This window comes from Phacochoerus africanus, chromosome 12, assembly GCF_016906955.1.
Source record: "Phacochoerus africanus isolate WHEZ1 chromosome 12, ROS_Pafr_v1, whole genome shotgun sequence".
In the NCBI taxonomy this organism is placed as follows: Eukaryota; Metazoa; Chordata; class Mammalia; order Artiodactyla; family Suidae; genus Phacochoerus; species Phacochoerus africanus.
In genome coordinates, this window is record NC_062555.1 from 17,306,159 (window position 1) to 17,324,905 (window position 18,747).

The window sequence follows — 18,747 nt, forward strand, 5'->3', positions numbered from 1 at the left end:
TGGATAAGATTCGATAATAAATTCCATCAAATACCAACAGGGGCGCTGAGTTTCTCTGTAAATTATGTCTACTACTTGAAACATGATTCTCTGCTTCGTAATAACAATGATTTGAAACGATTCTGTAGGGACTTATGTCCTTGAAATGAAATATTCGTAAAAGTGGAGACAACTATAATTACAAAGCATCTGGACTCTGATTTTTGCAGATCGACCTGGGGGTTGTTTGCTGTCACTTCCCATGACCTTTTTTCCTGCAGTTCCTAAGGTTCCTTTTCCAGGGATATATTCTCCTTTTAAATAAACATGCTTTTCAGATTTCAGTGCAGTTCACTTATTTAAGCAAGAATTGTATGCTTTTTCAGAAAATAGCTATGGGTGAACATTGGTGCAAGACAAGAGATTGCAAGACATTCCACTTGGCAGACTGTCAGTGCTTAGTATAGGCTGCCACTGGAAGGACATACACATTCCTTCATACCAATGGCTCCACGTGGAGAATAAACATCCAAGCTTGGGAAGAAAGAATTTGCATCTGCTACGTGTTTCCTGAGATTTCGGTGGATATAATCTTTTCTCCTCCTATTGCTCCCGCAGTTTTATTTACCTATCAGGAAAAATAAAAGGCACCATTCCAGTACCAGGATCATCTCAGGGAAAGTTCTCATTACAATATTTTTTACTATTTTCAAAGCAAGAGTTCCTTACTAATAAGCTAGGATTGGCTGATCCCTTGGAGCATTTACGCATCAGACAGCTGTGTTGTTCTGTGTTGTGGGATCTCATACACACTTGCTGTTTTCTGAGCTTCCCTCGAGGAAGGAACTCACAGGTGGTGCCACCTTCTTTGCCTGAGAATCTGTCAGCATCATCAGTCTACTCAAGATGCTTCCTTTCATTATTTCTGTCCTCCCAACACAAACCCTGCCCCTCTTTCCATCCCAAGTCACTTAAAATCTTTCAGTAAATGTGTGAGTTCCTGCTGTGGCTCAGTGGTAACAAATCCAACTAGGATCCATGAGGACGCAGGTTGATCCCTGGCCTCACTCAGTGGTGTAAGGATCCAGGGTTGCCATGAGCTGTGGTGTAGGTTGTAGATGTGGCTGAGTTCCTGTGTTGCTGTGGCTGTGGGATAGGCCTGCAGCTGCAGCTCTGATTCAACCTCTAGGCTGGGAAGTTCCATGTGCCTCAGATGCAGTCCTGGGGGAAAAAAAAAGGCAAAAAAAAACCCCCAAAAAACAACCCTTTCAGTAAGTGAAAGTTAATTTTTTCATTGTAAAATGTTTAAGAATATCCCCGTCGTGGCTCATCGGAAATGAACCTGACTCCATCAGGATGCAGGTTCAATCCCTGGCCCTGCTTAGTGGGTTAAGGATCCAGCTGCCGTGAGCTGCAGTGTAGATCACAGGGGCAGTTTGGATCTGGCATTGCTGTGGCTGTGGTGAAGGCCAGTAGCTACAGCTCCAATTCTGACCCTAGCCTGGGAACCTCCTTATGCTGCAGGTCGGGGCCTCAAAAAAGCAAAAAAAAAAGGGGGGGGAATATGCAATACAATGTAATAACTTCCAACAGTTTGGGCAACTACAAATTTATGTATACTCAACATTTCACTGTTTTTATATTCTTTCTTTATAATACATCATTAATATTATCTAAGATTATTGAAATATCCAGTGAAATAGCCTGTGGGATGTACTCATAGCTCCACGTCCAGAAGGTTTTGAATCAGAGTAGCTGACTTAGAAGTTCGGATGATGTGATCATGTGAGCTCCCAAACTGACTATTACACATTTGAGTTGTATGTTCAGTGAGCAGGCTGCCACCCCAGCAGCTGGGCTGGGTGGTTGGACAAGCACGAGAATTATGTGGTGCCTAGAAGGTGAGAGTCTTGTCTAACCCCTTTGACCCTTTCCCGTCTTTGCTATTCCAGTAACAGGCTCTTCACCTCCACTGCCCACAAGCGAAGGTGCCCGTCCTCATGTGCGGTGGCGAGGACAGGTTGGCTGAGCATCCGTTAGACTGGCGCTTCCGAGATGGTTTTTGTCCACTGGAGGTTGCTTCCCTGCTGTGACATCTGTTTGCTCACCTATTGAAAATTAACGAGTTACCAGTGTATGTAATGCTTGGAGTATCAAATTTTATAAAACGTAAAGAGGAGGCAGGTAGGAAATGAGCAAAACAAAAGAAACAATAACAAGAGTAACAACACCCCCACCTTCTTTCCCCTAAAAAAAATGTTTTTAACCCCAGAGAACTTCAATCCGTACAGAAGAACAATAAAAATCACTAAAAATGGAATCCTGGAGTTCCCGTCATGGCTCAGTGATTATGAGCCCAACTAGCATCCTTGAGGATTTGGGTTCCATCCCTGGCCTCGCTCAGTGGCTTGAGGATCCGGCGTTGCCATGAGCTGTGGTGTAGGTCACAGATGAGGCTGAGATCCTGTGTGGCTGTGGCTGTGGCTGTGGCTGTGGCCAGGAGCTACAGCTCTGATTGGACCCCTAGCCTGGGAACTTCCATATGCTGCAGGTGTGGCCCTAAAAAGACAAAAAAAAAAAAAAAAGGAATCCCATATCACTGGAAAAACTTAAAGAGCTTGGTACAAGCTCCTGCATTTACACACCAGGTGAAACTAGATGTATTCACCCACACTTACACATTGCAGTGACTTATGAATCTAGTATAAGTTTTAGGGAAATAGACTGGAGACCAAGAGGCTCAGCAGTATTTTGGATTTCTTAAAATCTAAAATTGGTAGTTAAAAAGACGTCATCATAATGGAAATTCTGCTTCTTAGACTACCGAATCCTATATAGCACCTCAACATTTAGTCACAAAAGGAATATATACTAATTACAAGCCTATCACCTAAACTCCCTGTTGCCAAAAAATTATTTTATTGTAAGGAAGAGAGATTTCATACTGACCTTTGACCTCACTGTCTTGTATGCTCTGTTTGCTTCCCTGAATTAGGGGAGACAAATAGGAACTATTTCTATGACATTGTAAGGAAATGAGATATACTGGGGAAGCAGTTTTTTCAAATAGTGAATCTTACATTTCTGAACATTAAAGTAATTAGTTCTTTGAAAAAATACATTACAGAGGTTTTCATGTTCATAAATAGGCTATCCGTATCCCAGTGGCTGGGATGGAGCATAATAACAAGAGTAATTAGGAGTTCCCACTGTGGCTCAGAGCTAACACACCTGACTAGTATCTATGAGGACAAGGGTTCGATCCCTGACCTCGCTCAGTGGGTTAAGGATCAGGCGTTGTCAAGAGCTGTGGCATAGGTCAACCCAATCTGGCGTTGCTGTGGTACGGGGTAGGCCGGCAGCTGCAGCTTGGATTCAACCCCTAACCTGGGAACTTCCATATACTGCGAGCGTGGCCCTAAAATAAAATTTTAAAAGAAAAAAAAAAACAGAGAGTAATTAAATGCCTAGTGTCTACCAAGTTCTAGGTGTATATTATATCTAATTCCATCAACAACCATGTCAGGTAGAATTTATTATTCCCTTTTTACTGATGAGGAAACAGAAACTCAAGAGATTGACATCTCGAAAGCTAATCAGATAATAAATGGAGTGTTTGGATCCCTCTGACACTTACATTCTTATAAGTTTTTGTTCCCACCATGCTAGGGCTTAAAACTGATTTTTGGAGTGAAAACATTCCTTCAAACAAACCCTGACTAGAAATGAAATGTGTAAAAATATATAAAATTGGAACAGAGCAAAAGCGATAGTCTAAAATTATTATTTTATGAACACAAAAGTAGCATGTATAACTTATTTTATTCATGATTATTTTCAAATATGAAAACCTTCCAAAACAGAAAGCAAAGATGACGAAAGTTTAGACATTGCTTTTTAGGGAAAATAACAACAAAAAATTACATACATACAAGGGAGGGGCTCGAATGCAACAAATTACTTTTTTTTTTTTTTTCACAGCCGGGGCATGTGGATGATCCCCGGCCAGGAACCTGGATCACAGGAGCAACCTGAGAAGTTGCTTTCGTGACAATACCTGATTCTTAACCCACTGAGCCACAGGGGAACTCGACAGCTCACTATTTTTGAACCAGCACTGAGTATAACAGGAAGACATACCCGCCTTCTTTCTTGCTTACCTTGCTGCTCTGTGGCCCCTTACTGGACTCACACTGGGACGAAGAACATATGGAATCCTGACTTGATCTCCTACAAGGGGAGGGAGGAAGCCGGAGGAGGAGAGGTTAAGATATTCCGTCATCAGCAGAGGGCGCTGCACGTTAATTCCAGCTGATGACTCCTCCGTCAGCTGTGCATCTTCTGCTGTGGATGCCGCGTGGGGTGGAATATGAAAATCTGCCCTGCCCCACTGTTAAGGCTCGATTTAGTCCGAGGCTCTGATGCTGAAAGGGTGGGGATGGGGTGGCCGTGGCATCCTGGAAAACCTGGCACCTTCTGCTCTACAGTCTCTAATTCTGCCAGACGGGGCTGAAAACGGGCTTAGGGTTCAGGTGCAGATATATAGACAGACCTCAAAGACCTCAAAATATTCTCAGGATAAGTCAATGCGTTGGGGGGGGGGTGTTGTGTCCTGGCTCCCCTCTGTGTGGTTACATGCTCCTACAGGACTTTGATTTCTCTCCAGAGGTGGGCTTACCATGGCCGAGTGTCTGAAAATCAGAGCTCTCAGGCAAATATAAATAAGAAGAACATCTTTCCTTAAAAAAAAAAAAAGCAAAACCGCTCTCTCAGAAATGGGTGCAGATTGCTCTGACATGAGAGATGGCATCAGAAACCTGCTGCCACAGGATCTTTTGTATTTGCTCTGTAAATCCTTTTGTTCTGCTTTCCGTCAGTTCTCATAGTGTGTGGTCAAGGGAGAATTCTCCATCTCTGCTACTGTTGTAAAGGGAGCCGTGGGGCTGGCATGAGAAGGGAACTTGGATCCCCACACGGCAAGTCAGATGGTCCCCTGGAACCACATGCTTAGAAAAACCCTGAGAAGGAAGAGAGCGGAAGCCGAGCAGTCAGCCCCACTCTGCCTTCCCTCAGTGGTACCTCCCTCGATGCTGGGATGAGGACAACGCTGCCTATACCATCCACAGAAGTCCCCACAGTAAACACCGAGTCACCTTGCACATTCAGGGTTACGGAAGAGGAAAAGGATGTCATTAATTCTGTAGCGCTTAGGATCCAAGTCAGGGTCCACCGTGACGCACTCTTCAGGTCTGTACCTGGAAATAAGCATCATTTACAAGATAAGAATTACAGGTGGGAAACGTAAATGCCTTCTATCATCTATCCCATACCGAACGAATCACCTCCGGAAATGCCGATTTTCATTGCATATGGAGAGAACATATCTTCCTAAATAAGCCTCTGGATAACAACATGATCTTATGCTCTTTCAGTGCTTAAAAGGCTTTTAAATCAATTAGACGGTCTAGTTTTCCCATCGATAGTTCAGAGAGTGGGCTTATATAACGTCCTAGAAGTTTCGTACCATTTAGGGAATATAACTGTACTTGGGCTGAGTGGAGTGGTGCATCTGAATGAGCTGGAGTCCCTACCCTCCAGTAGCTTATAATGAAGTGGAGAAGAAAAGCAGGAAATTCACTGATTACTCTAGTCTTGGTGCTTGAATCTCCCATTGACCTAGGCTCCCAAGAACCATGCACGTTGCTGGGCAGTTTCCTGGGAGCAGAGTGATCGCTGCTCATTACCTGCCCTGGCACATCATGGCTAGCTTTTATGTTGCTTTTTAGGGCCGCACCTGCTGCATATGGAGGTTCCCAGGCTAGGGGTCTAATCAGAGCTGTAGCCGCTGGCCTATGCCAGAGTCACAGCAACGCAGGATCAGAGCTTCGTCTGAGACCTACACCACAGCTCATGGCAACACCAGATCCTTAACCCACTGACCGAGGCCGGGGATTGAACCCGCAACCTCATGGTTCCTAATTGGATTTGTTTCCGCTGCGCCACAATGGAACTCCTCATGGTTGGCTCTGCATTGCTTCTAGCAAGTAGAATGTTTCCTTTAGTGCAAATTGCCTCTGCTAGTTTGAATAGATAGTAATGCAGGCCCTCCTGTGAAATGAACCAAGCTCGAAAGAGAGCCTATAGGTTCAATGCTGACTTGCTGAGCTCAGACTTTTTAAATATAAGATCTGCTCTGCAGATGAACTGAATGGTGGATTGTTCATTAGCAGCACCAATTTCTAGTTTGCGCCCGAAAAAGCACGGTGCTTTGGACAGAAAGAGCAGGGCTATTTCTCCTGATGGGTGAGGGAAGCTTAGGCACAGTTTGAGGTAGAGAGGAAGATGGTAGAGATGGAACATGGGAGCTATCTACAGCTCGAGAGCCTTCGAGAGTTCTGTGTCAACCTGTATGCTTTACAAAAGAGTCCACTGATTCTAAATGAATTGTTTGTATATCATCATCTTTTTTTTTTTTATCTTTTTGCCTTTTCTAGGGCTGCTCCCGCAGCATATGGAGGTTCCCAGGCTAGGGGTCGAATTGGAGCTGTAGCCACCAGCCTACACCACAGCCACAGCAATGCCAGATCTGAGCCTCGTCTGCGACCTACACCACAGCTCACGGCAACGCCGGATCCTTAACCCATTGAGTGAGGCCATGGATCAAACCCTCAACCTCATGGTTCTTAGATTCGTTAACCTCTGAGCCATAACAGGAACTCCTGTATGTCATCATCTTTTTATGGGAAGAAGATGCTATGTATGATCCACTGTAGTCAGATTTTTTTTTTTTTTTGATTGGGTATTGGATTTGCATTTGGCAAAATGCCTACCACTTCAACAAGAAACACCCGCACCTTTGAAGTGGGGATATTCTCAGGGGAGCTGTTCCCTCTTTTAAGCTCTGGCATCAGGACAAAGGTCTCTTTAGTCTATCTGTTTTCCCGAAGTAGTGAGTCATACAGCAGCTGACACAGGATAAGGATTCAATCAACAAGAAGGCCAGGAACGGTGCAGTGTATGTTGCTCTAGGAGTAAAATGACAAGTATACAGTCTGTGAGAAAAGCCTAAGGGCAAGGGTCAAAGAGAAGGAACAGAAGGATAGCAGGAATTCTAGGGGCAGCGCCCAGCAGAGCCTGGGCTGAGCTACAAAGGAGGGATCTGCAGAAACAGCTCCTTCCCTAAAGTAAAAATACCTACAGGACCCAAAAAAGAAAGGATTTCCTTCCAAACTTGGTTAAAAGTGAAGGCTCAGGCTTAGCCTGGAAAAAGGCATGGAGTCCGGGTAGACCAGTAGGACAAAGGCACTGGTGCTAGATAAGCAGAAATTTTATGTGCATTTTCTTCTTCCTTGTCCTTAACCTCTCTGACTCTCCTCTTTCTTCCTTTCTACCTCCTTCCTTCCCCCAAATGCTTAGATACATTTTATTTTTAATTCGTTGTTAGGTTCTTGGCCATCTTGTACCTCAAAGGACAATTTGACAAACTTCCTTGATAAAAGGTGTTCACACATGGCCCTTGCTTAGAGAGCTAATTATTTGTAATCCATCCATAGCAAACCCTACAGTGTTCCACTAGTTCCTTTACAGCAGTGGTAAGTACAATTAGAAATGGATGGCGGGGCGGGGAGGCGGGGGGCGGTAAAGTCTGTGGAACAGAGCAAATCTAATTGGTTGGGATGTAGGACTGCAGATGCCATGGAGTGAATGAGAGGGAAAACCCATCTAGAATGGCTCTCAGGAGTTCCCGTCGTGGTGCAGTGGTTAACGAATCCAACTAGGAACCATGAGGTTGCGGGTTCGGTCCCTGCCCTTGCTCAGTGGGTTAACGATCCGGCGTTGCCGTGAGCTGTGGTGTAGGTTGCAAACGCGGCTCGGATCCTGCGTGGCTGTGGCTCTGGCGTAGGCCAGTGGCTACAGCTCCGATTCGACCCCTAGCCTGGGAACCTCCATATGCCGTGGGAGCGGCCCAAAGAAATAACAAAAAGACAAAAAAAAAATAGAATGGCTCTCAGCATTTGACTTTGGTGAGGGGGCATGTGGTGGTATGACCGGGAATACTGAACGAGATGTTGGGGGGTGGGGGCAGATTGGGAAGAAGTCTGGGGCGTGCGGACACTCATGGTCGTGGTGGCCCTCCAGAGGGTCATTTCCAGTAGGCAGCTGGATATGAGTGCCTGAGGCTCTGAGGAGGTTATTGTTTTAAAGTATTATGTGTTTTAAGTATTTTTAAGGTTATGAATTTGGACGTGGTCACGCATGGAAAGCAGACGTCAGAGTGAGAAGACGAAGGGCAGCGGAACTTGGGAACACACATATTTAAGGTTCACTTATTCCTGTCACTCTGGGATTGAGACATCGCCTCATGAACATAAGCTCCAGGAAAAGCTCCTTGAGCGAGTTATCATCACTTTTGCTTCTTGCTTTTAATTCTGTTAAGTAGAGAACGTTACTTTGGCAGCTTCTGCAGTACAATTTATTGGGGAAAGGATTGTATTATTGAAGGAAAACAATGCAACTCACACTTCTTTGACAGTAGAGGTTACAAAATTCCATAAGATGATCACACCATTTAAGGTCCCGGCAGCTATCAAATTGTGTCCTTCTACTTGTAATAAATCAATGCAGTTGACTTCTGTGTTGGTAGCAGGATTCTGAAGAAGGAAGGAAAGAGACTCAATGATCATCATGAACACAGTATCTAAGCACAGGAAAAAAGAATGAACACACTCTTAAACTCTCGTCAACTTAAAACAAGTTGTCTTACTTCATGAATATATTTATAAATCCTAAAATTTATATATGCGTGTGTGTGTGTGTGTGTGTGTGTGTGTGTATAGATTCAGTGAAATTTCTTCTTTCTGGCATAAAATTTTTTAATTGTAAAATTTATTAAAACAACAAAAATATACTCTCCTTCTCTACTGTCTTCTTCCTTCAGCCTGAACGTATTCATCCTTGACCCACCAACCATCAGATCACCTGCCATCTTTCTAATCTCTTCAAACTTCTTGAAAGAATATTCTGTATTAGCTGTGTTAGCTTATTGACCTTCCTTTCACCCAGGCCACTCTATGAAAGCCTTTTCTAATCATTACTAAGGACTTTCTATTGCAGTGCTATCTGATACGTTTCATTGTCTTGCTGCAGGTCCTTTTTTTTGGCATCTGCTATGGTCGGTTCTTAGAATATATAGAACGTCAAATGGAAATGGAATGTCTATGACCTGGAGAAACTTATAACACAATTAAAGCATTCAGATAAAGTGTCAATTACTGTACAATTGGAAAGCGCTATATGGGAGGCAACTCCTTCCCGCTAATTCTTCAAGATCTAATTGCAATTATCTTCTTCAGGAACCTTCTCTTCAAGCCCCGTCCCTTGCCCAATCAAGTTCCCTTCAAAGAAAACAAGATCTTGAATTGTTTCAGCTATCATATTTCTCCTTATTTTACTTTTTCTGACTATAATCTAACACACTATACTATAATGTATCTAATATGACATAAAACTGTATATATTATATAGGGTATATTATTATAAATATCGAAATAAAGCATTTCAGTAATTATGTTCACGTCATTAGAAACAAAGATTTTCTGTGAGAGGAAAAGATATCAAATAAAATAAAATCAGTAAAGCCACGCTATTTTAAGTCTGAACGGGAATATCAGTACAAGCTAAAGACGTATTTTCTCTTAAATCTTTTCCTAGCTCTGTCCATTGAAAAGGTCTGAAACCCAAAATCGACCTAGTGGCAAATGACATCCCTAAAATTCAGTTTGTAGTTTCTTAGTAGTATTTTAATTTTATAATTTAATAAGACTAATCCCACTACAAAGAACTAGGATAACTTGGAAATGTAGTGGATTCTAGATCTGGAACAAGAACTGCACAAGGTAAGCCTGGAAGCTATCCAGAGCCATTAGAGGTGTGTCCTTAGAACTCAGGAGATTGAAAAGTGCCCTACCCACTTGCAGGGGATAATCTGAGAATTAGCCAGTAAAAAAAACAGCAAATGCAATATACTGAAACACATCAGGAATATGTAAATTTGTGATTTGATGATGATAGGAAACAAAATCCTCTGACCACTGATGCTGGAACCAGTTTCTTATTTTGGAAACTGACAAACATAAGGAGAGAATCAATCACTTACTTTGATGTCCTCTTTGAACCGTACCTCAGTGGACTGTCCTTCTTTTCTTTAAAGACCCATTCCAGGAAGTCCCTGCTATGGTGCAGGGGCTTAGTGATCTGGCTTGTCTCCTTGAAGGCACTGCTTCAATCCCTGGCCTGGCACAGTGGGTTAAAGACCCCACATTGCTGCAGCTGTGGTGTAGGTCACGGCTGCAGCTCAGATTTAACCCCTGACCCAGGAACTTCCACACGCTTCAGGTGCTGCCACAAAAGAAAAATAGAACGACCCATTCCAGCTAATAAATGAATCAGAATGGTAGGAGGGCAACTCTGAATGAAATAATGAACCTAGGTAGTGATCATTAACAGATGCTGACGTCCAGGAACTGGTCACTAAATGAATTTTGATGGAACTGCATGACCCCATGTCTTATAGTGACCTCCACGTACTATAGAGGCTTATCTTTTTAAAAAAATCAAAGCTGCGTGCACTAGAAATGTCTACCAGATTAAGGGAATAAAGAAACAGTTCTTTCTTTTCTTGGCTGCATACACAGCATGCAGAATTTCCCGAGGCAGGGATCAAACCCATGCCACAGCAGCAACTCGAGCTGCTGCAAGGACAATACCGGATCCTTAAACACTCTGCACCACAGAACTCCAAGAAAAACTTCTTCAATTCACCAAGGGGGTGGAATCAGTAAAATCCAGAAAATGAGAAACCATGGCATGAATGATCCAGTATCTTCAAGAAATAAATTACAAGGGGAAAAAAGAGAGATGGAAAGACAATTACAGATTAAAAGACACTGAAGAGACTGATCAACCAAATGCAACAAATGGACATTTATTGGATTCTGTTTGAAAGAAACTATATAAAAAATGTATGAGAAAATGTGGGGAATTTGAAGTGTGTGATGTAATTATATTAAGGACTTGTAAATTATTTTATAAAATATTTGAGAAAATAATGGTACTATTGTTATTTTTTGAATCATTATCATTTGGAGAGACGTCCCGAAATATTCAGGGATGAAATGGCACAAGGTTTGCGATTTCCTTTAAAATAATTCATCCATTGACAGTGCTGGTGGGAAGTAGCAGGAATACTGGGGAGGAAGTCTGGCCATGAGGAGATAATTTTCGAAGCTGGGTGAGAGTACATAGAAGTTCACAGTATTATTTTTTGTGCACTTGCATATGTTTCTAATTTTCCATAGTGAAAAGGAAAAAGTTAAGAAAGAAAACTCACACGAACATGTGGAGAAAACTTCTTCTCAACCATCAGCTCCACATCTGGGAAAGGCATGGCCGGGCTCCTGTCTCTGGTGGACATCCTGAGATGCACGAGCCGACTCCCGCCTCGTAGGACAGGCACAACGTCGGGCAGCTCCCAGATCACCGCGAGGTAAATGTCATCTTCCTTGCCCTTTACCAGAAATCCAGTGAGGACATGAAAAATTCAATTATTCAATTATTTTATTTTGAACTGTTTTAAGTATATAGAGAAAAACAGAACATGCAATGATTTACCCACCGTTCGGCTTTATCAAATCTTAAGCCCTGCCCAGCCCTCCCTAAGCTAGTTCTTTTTTCTTCACTCTCTAGAGGTCATTAGTAACCTGAATATGGTTTTAGTCATGAAAACTTATATGTGTGTGTGTGTGTGTGTGTGTGTGTGTGTGTATACACACACACATACATATTTATGATGTATGATATTGCTTTCAGGATTTTAATTTGTTTTCTAAATATTACCAAACTTTATGGATTCTTCAACTTGCTAGTTTCCCTTAATATATTTTTGAGATTTATACCTGTTATTTCATGGACCTGTGGTTCATTTATTTTTAAATGTTTTGTAGTATTGTATGAATACACTACAATTTATTTTCCATTCTCCTACTGATGAATGTTCAGCGTGTTGCCCATTTTTTTGCAGTGCGTCTTTATGGACAGGTGCCATATTTTCTAGAGCATGGGCCTGGTGTAGAATCACCAAGCTGTAAGGTAGGCACACCATGGGTTTCACCTGGTTTTGCCCAATGGCTCTTTATCGCAGTGTTGTCCATTTCCACTTTCAGCAGGAGAAAAATGAGAGTCCTCCTTTGCTCACATTCTTGCCAACACTTGGTTTTAATTGATTTCTCTAAAAAAATGATTTTTGTCTACCTAATGGATTTAAAATAGAACATTTAAAATTAATTGTAAAATCTATTAATTACATTAATCATGTTTTACTAATTTAGAAATAAGTTGAACTTTTTTCATGTATTTGTGAACCATCTGGATTTCTTAACTGTCCTTTTTCCATTTTTCTGTTGGGCTGTTTCTTTTTCTTCTGGATTTGTGGAGTTTCTTTCAATATTATGGTTCCTAATCCTTTCTCGATTTACCTGGAGTGCAGCTGTCTTTTCAGTCTGTGACTTGCCTTTCTGCTTTGCTTTTTAAGACAAACGTATATTTTTAATTTGACTGTAGTAAAGATATCTTTGTTATATTCCATCCATGAAAATGGTATATCTCCATTTATTCAGGTTGTTTTTATGCCTTTAAGATTTTTTTTTATTTTTATTTTTTTGGCCCACAAAACTCTTGTTTTTATTAGATTTATTTTAGCTACCTTAGATTTGTGTTTGTTGTTGTGATCATTTATTCTGTTTTTTTAATAGGTTATTATGGATGAGATACTGTTAGTTTTGAATTTTCTATTTTTATATGGGAAGAAAAGCCAATATTTTAAAATTGGTTATTTTTCTAGCAAAGCAGGGATCTTTCTGGGTTGAAAAGGAGCTGTGGTAAAGTGGGGAGAATAATGGTCTAGGCATGATGACAGTGGGTTTCCAGTCTTAGTTCTAGTGAGACCTTGGCCAAAGTACATTATCTTTAGGAGGGATTTGAGTTCCTTATTTGTAAAATGAGAACTTCAGCTAGTTGTTGGATAAAAGTCCTTCCATTTTTAAAGGCTTTATGTTTCTAGATCTAGATTTAATATCTGTTAACTCAAATTATGTTAATTTAGAAGTATGAGCCAATAGTACTCCTACATACTAGTTGCTTCTCTGTTAGAGTTTGTGCCATTGTGGTAGTAGAGGAAATCTCAGCAACATTTCAACAGTGATCAGATACTGATATACTGAATAGTAGCTTGGTCCTGAGTTAGGGCCCTGGGGCCCCCTGATGGGATAAATAAACTACAGTGTTTTTTTCTTGTCTTATACAGCTGTACCTGTAGCAAATGAAAGTTCCCGGGCTAGAGGTTGAATGGAACTGCAGTGGCAGGCCTACACCACAACCACAGCAACGCTGGATCTGAGCTGCAGGTGTGCCCTATATCACAGCTTGCAGCAACACCAGATCCTTAACCCACTGAGGGAGGCCAGGGATCGAACCCATATCCTCAGAGAGACAATGCTGGGTTCTTAACCCACTGAGCCACCATGGGAACACCTATGTGGTTTTTATAGGTTTAGCTGGTTTCAGCTGAACCCCTTAGGATGGTGGCTCTCAAAGTTTCTGAATTCACAGAGTAGTAAAATATTAAAAATACTTTAAAAGACTGATTTAGAGTTATTAACATTTAATTTTATCCAGAGAGGACATGGGGAAAAGGATACAAAACTCTACTATCATCATTTAATGAAAAAAAAAAAGCTATTTAAATACAAAAAGTAAAAAAGATAAAATCAAAAGTTTTTAAAGTAAAATTAGCTTTATGAAAAATTATTCTTACTTTCTTCCTTTTATCTCTAATTGGTGAAAGTTTTAATCTCAGATTGTAATTGACAGGCCTTGAAGAATTGGTGTTCCAGGAAAACAGGAATTTGCATAACGCTATGAATATGTATTATGTTAATTGCTTCACAAAGGAAAGGTCTTTTCCTTTAAGGGACTCACGAATAAGGCTAGTGAGTAGATTCACAGAGTAATGTTAATAGAAGAAAAAGCAAAGAAAAGAAATAGGTGTAGTGTTAGAATTTGAACTATTCGGGGTTAATAAAAATTCATGAACTCCCCTAGTGCTTTGTTCATAGCATTAGAACAGCAACCTCTGGTCAACCTGTGATTTTGTCGACAAATTTATTCCAAATTAACCAAAATGTTTATGTATGCAGAATGCAGTTTTATCCTCCTAAAACTGAGATTATGAAAAAAAAATATTGTTTTCTTCTTTGTGGCATATGAAGTTTTATTCATGGGGCAGTCAATCTAAAATCTGCCCTCCCATGACGTGATGAGAAGACCTTGATGACATGACTAGAAGACCTTGTCCAGAAAAGCTAGTACAGTGACAGTTTGTGAAAAGATCAGCCAGCTGCACAAGCATTTTTCGGAGACTTGAAAAAATAAAACTAAACCTTTTGGGGACTCCTCTTTGCTCATAAGGCATTAGCAATATTTCCTGAGGAACTGAATGGGGCCACTGAAGGAGTCACTGGTTTTGTTTGTTTTGTTTACTTCATGCAGCGAGAGTCTGGGCAGCTAGAATTTTGGTGCATTTGTTCTCCACTCAAACTGCTATGTGATCCCACCTGCAGTCCGTTTCTCAGGGACGAGGTTTGTCTTGATTCGTTTTCCTCCTCTTCTCCCTTTGCTCCCTGCTTGGCACCCTGCGAGGGCACCCTGTCCTGCATCGCCCCTGGGAGGCTGGCTTTTTTCTTTCTGGTCCAACCCCATCTTCAGAGTGTAAACTTTGGGGTCCCAGCACATCATGGACTTGGTATAAACTCCTTGCCTTTTGCAGGCTTGGGGCTTTGACTTCTTTTGCCCCTTCTAATCTGGTGAGTTTCCAAAACTGAACCAAGTTTAGTTTGGGAAATGCCCTCAGGACAAAAGAAGCATTGCTGTCGATAGGGACAGAGTCAGATCATTAAAGAGTTAGATTAAAAACCCCATTAGAGGGCACTTTAAGGGAGTTTGGGAGACTATTGTGAGCTAATGATGACTCAAGAACCTGGTCTTCTCCCCCAGCCATTTTTTCTTTAATTGCAAAAACGCATCTGCCTTTGTTCTTGGGGATCTGCTCCCTTGCCTGCCTGCTTAGATCTCGCTCAAGGGTCCTGTGCAATAAACCCACTCTTTGCCTGCCACTTCGCCTCACACTGAAGTCTTTCTGCATCAGGACAAAGGAAGCTGAGCTTCAATAAGCCCTGACACAAACTGAGTGGTTTTAATTTAAAAACAGTGGGCTTGCGTCTCCTCCTCGATCAGGGATCAGGGGTTCAAGTCCCAATCTGAGTTCTGGCTGGATTCCAGTCCCACCTGAGAAGGGGTGTGATTTCAGGGGTTTGGTTCTCAGTTTACCTCTCTCGTTCTCCGCTTGCACTGAAATTTTGGGCTGCTATTTTCCCCTCCCGTGTTGAAAGCAGCCCTTTCGCCCCTCTCCTATCTGCCCATTTCTGTTCCCCTCTCACCTTAAAAGAACCTAATATAGGCATGTGATCACTAAGCCATTGAAACCCACTCCTCAATCATGCTCTCCTGAATGCACACCATGCCTCATCTAACTTGTTCCTTTCCTAGAGAAAAAGAAGTCAGAATGAAGAATTAAGCAGTTTAAAATGACTGGCTCTCTACCCTCAAGGGTCTCCCCCTAAGCGATCGCGCAGGCAGAGCACACAGGCAAGATAACCTCCGAAGCTTGGCCAGTCTGCCGGCAATGTGGAAGGATGCGGGACCCCACCTCCTGCTCTGTGACTCACGAAGACGCTTCTCCCTCCACTTTTCCCTTTAAAAACTTTCCTGCTGAGTGGAATCTTTGGAGTTGGACTCGAGTCCCCCTTCTCCCCAGATAGCCACTTTTCTGATTAAAACGCTTTCCTACGGATGCTTGCCTCTCACATTATTGGCATGTATCAGCAGAGAGCTGAACCTGGGTTTGGCAACAGTGTCATCTCTTTAATACTGGTTAGGAGATTTAGAAAATATTTTATCCAGAACATTTTATGGTTTTCAGTGGAGCATTGGTCTGAAGAATCTAGTTCACTAATACAGGACCCTGGGATTTAGAAAACTACTTAACACATGCGGAATACACACAGTTTCTTGAATTGTGTTGAATTTAATTGGAAATCAGTGGAAAGAGACATCTTCCCTGACTCCCAGATTAGGACAGAGGCCACCCCCACCATCACAGATTTCTACACTGCTTTGTGCAAGCCCTCATAGCACTCGTAATAGGCAGATCAGTATCAGTCCTTCTTACTAAATTGTAAGTTCCACTGTGAAAGGGAATATATCTTCCCGGTTATGGTAAATCTTTGGTAAGTGCTCACTGAAAAAAATGAGTGAATGAAAGTATTCTAGAAAATGTTTGTAATACAAACCATATTTTACTTTACATAGAGAAATAATAAGTACATAATGTCAATAATAACAAATAATAAGTAAATAATTATCTGTTTATCTATTATTTGTATATCAATCTATCTAATATTCTTATTGTACCCCCCAACATGAATAAAAATAGTCTTAAAATGCCTCATAGATTTGCTATTGTATACCTTACAAGGGGTTTCTTATATTTCTTCATTCTATCAATCCTTAGTGAGTGCCTGCTCTGGGCAGAACAAGAAAACAAAAATGAATAAGAGAGGTTTCCAGGAATCATCATGTTCAATCTATGGATTCTGGAGACCTGGGAAACCAAAATAATCAAAGTGAAAGATGCTACAGGTGAACGCAAAGCAATTTTGATGTGGGAACAGCACCATGCCACTTTTGGCATATTGTATATCAACTATCATTTAATTAAAAAGGGGGGTGTTTATAACAACAGAGTTGTCTGTTAGGAAGGGTATCCTGATGGTCAAATGCACTAAGTTATATCAGGGAAATCAATACATTGTTGCATTTTGAGTGTATTACTAAGAAATGCCTTTCCATGGTGCCATTTTGGATTGTTCCGACAACAAAGAAAGAGTAATTGAATCAGGAAAGTTTTTCACACACACACACACACAAAAAAAAAAAAAAAAAAAAAGAAAAGAAAAGAAAAGAAGGGAGTTCCCATTATGGCTCAGCGATAACACACCCAACTAGTATCCATGAGGATGTGGGTTCAATTCCTGGCCTTGCTCAGTGGATTAAGGATCTGGTGTTGCCCTGAGCTGTGGTGTAGTTCACAGATGCGACTCAGATCCCATGTTGCTGTGGCTGTGGTGTAGGCTGGCAGCTACAGCTTAATTCGACCCCTAGCCTGGGAACCTCCATAGGCTGCGAGTGCAGCCCTAAAAAGACCAAGAAAAAAAAAAGTAGTAGAAGAAAGTTTTCCACTATTTTTTCCAACAACAGGGCCATCAGTCATCTTAATCAATGGTACCCCAATTCAAGACTTTTTTTTCTGGTCTTAGCTTTCAGAAAGGGAATAAAGAGGACAATGAATCCTTGAGTTCTAGGCAGGGAAATATCCATCAATAATAGCCAGGATAAATGATCTAGTTTTCATTTTATAATGATTTTTATTTTTTCCATTATAGCTGGTTTACAGTGTTCTATCAATTTTCTGCTATACAGCAAGGTGACCCAGTTACACATACATGTATGCATTCTTTTTTCTCACATTATCACGCTCCATCACAAGTGACTAGATATAGTTCCCAGTGCTATACAGCAGGATCCCATTGCTTATCCATTTCAAAGGCAATAGTTTGCATCTATTAACCTAGTTTTCATATTAAATATGAAGGAGGCATTAGCATTCTTAGGTATTTTCACAGGAAAAATAAACAAATCTACCTCAATCTTCCCAAAACAACCCAAGCAGACTGCATGATTAACCCTAAAGTAAACAAAGAAATTTTGGTAACAAACTGGAAAAGTGACTTGAGCATCTCCGAATGCATTATGGGTGCCAAGGTGGGGAGGAATCATTGCTCCTTTCACAGAGTCTGCTGGGGAGCAGCTCTGCCAGTGAGTTTTCCCCAAATGAGGGTATAAACTAGGGCAGAGGTGGCAGCTGTATGTAAATTGAATCCTTTTGATACCCGCTCCAGCTTAGAGGATCCCAACCCATTCCTTTAGCAAACTCGAGATGGGCAGGATGCTGTGGCCAAGCAGCTATTCATTCTTGCTCTTTGCTTGGACCTGGATGAGGTGAACTAGGAGCATCCTAGGGGGGCTGGTGGAGAGGCACAAGCTCAGCTGGCTGTCAAGAGAGGAGTTACAGGAACAAAATCCACACTCAGAAGAGCACCTGGCGTACATAAAAATGGGGCTGCAGACCTGGATCATCTTGATCTTCCCACCGCACTCCAAAGCGAGGAGAAAGTACTGGTGTTTTTCCTGGGCTTTCAGGAAAATCAGGCGCCGCAGCCAGTGCTCATCGTCCTTCCAGTCTTTCCCTTCTGGCAGCACCTTCATTTCCTGCCCGCTGCCAAAGTCCCAGACTTTAACTGTTCCTGAACACACAGAGAAAAGACTGCATGGCCAAAAATCACTCATAGAAAGCATGGCTTTCATCTCAGAGAAAACTGGTCTCGCTGTAAGCTTTCGGCAACAATTTATCCTACATTTATTTCCTACTGAGACTGACATGTGAGTCCCTCTAGCTTTGCTGTGTGCAAAATACATTTCCGTGTGCTTTTATTTGTCACAGGTTGATAAAAAAATAAACAGGACCAGGAAATATCT

At 41.7% G+C, this 18,747-nt stretch overlaps 1 protein-coding gene across 1 annotated transcript in view; it reads right to left on the reverse strand.

Annotated features, from left to right (window-relative positions):
- Positions 1-18,747, reverse strand: part of WDR64 (WD repeat domain 64) — an 85,564-nt gene that overhangs the window by 20,523 nt on the left and 46,294 nt on the right. The window contains 8 exon segments of the mRNA XM_047755141.1: positions 1,947-2,000; positions 2,002-2,087; positions 2,929-2,965; positions 4,140-4,209; positions 5,133-5,234; positions 8,500-8,630; positions 11,369-11,545; positions 18,340-18,515. Of these exon segments, the coding sequence (XP_047611097.1) occupies positions 1,947-2,000; positions 2,002-2,087; positions 2,929-2,965; positions 4,140-4,209; positions 5,133-5,234; positions 8,500-8,630; positions 11,369-11,545; positions 18,340-18,515 (833 nt within the window).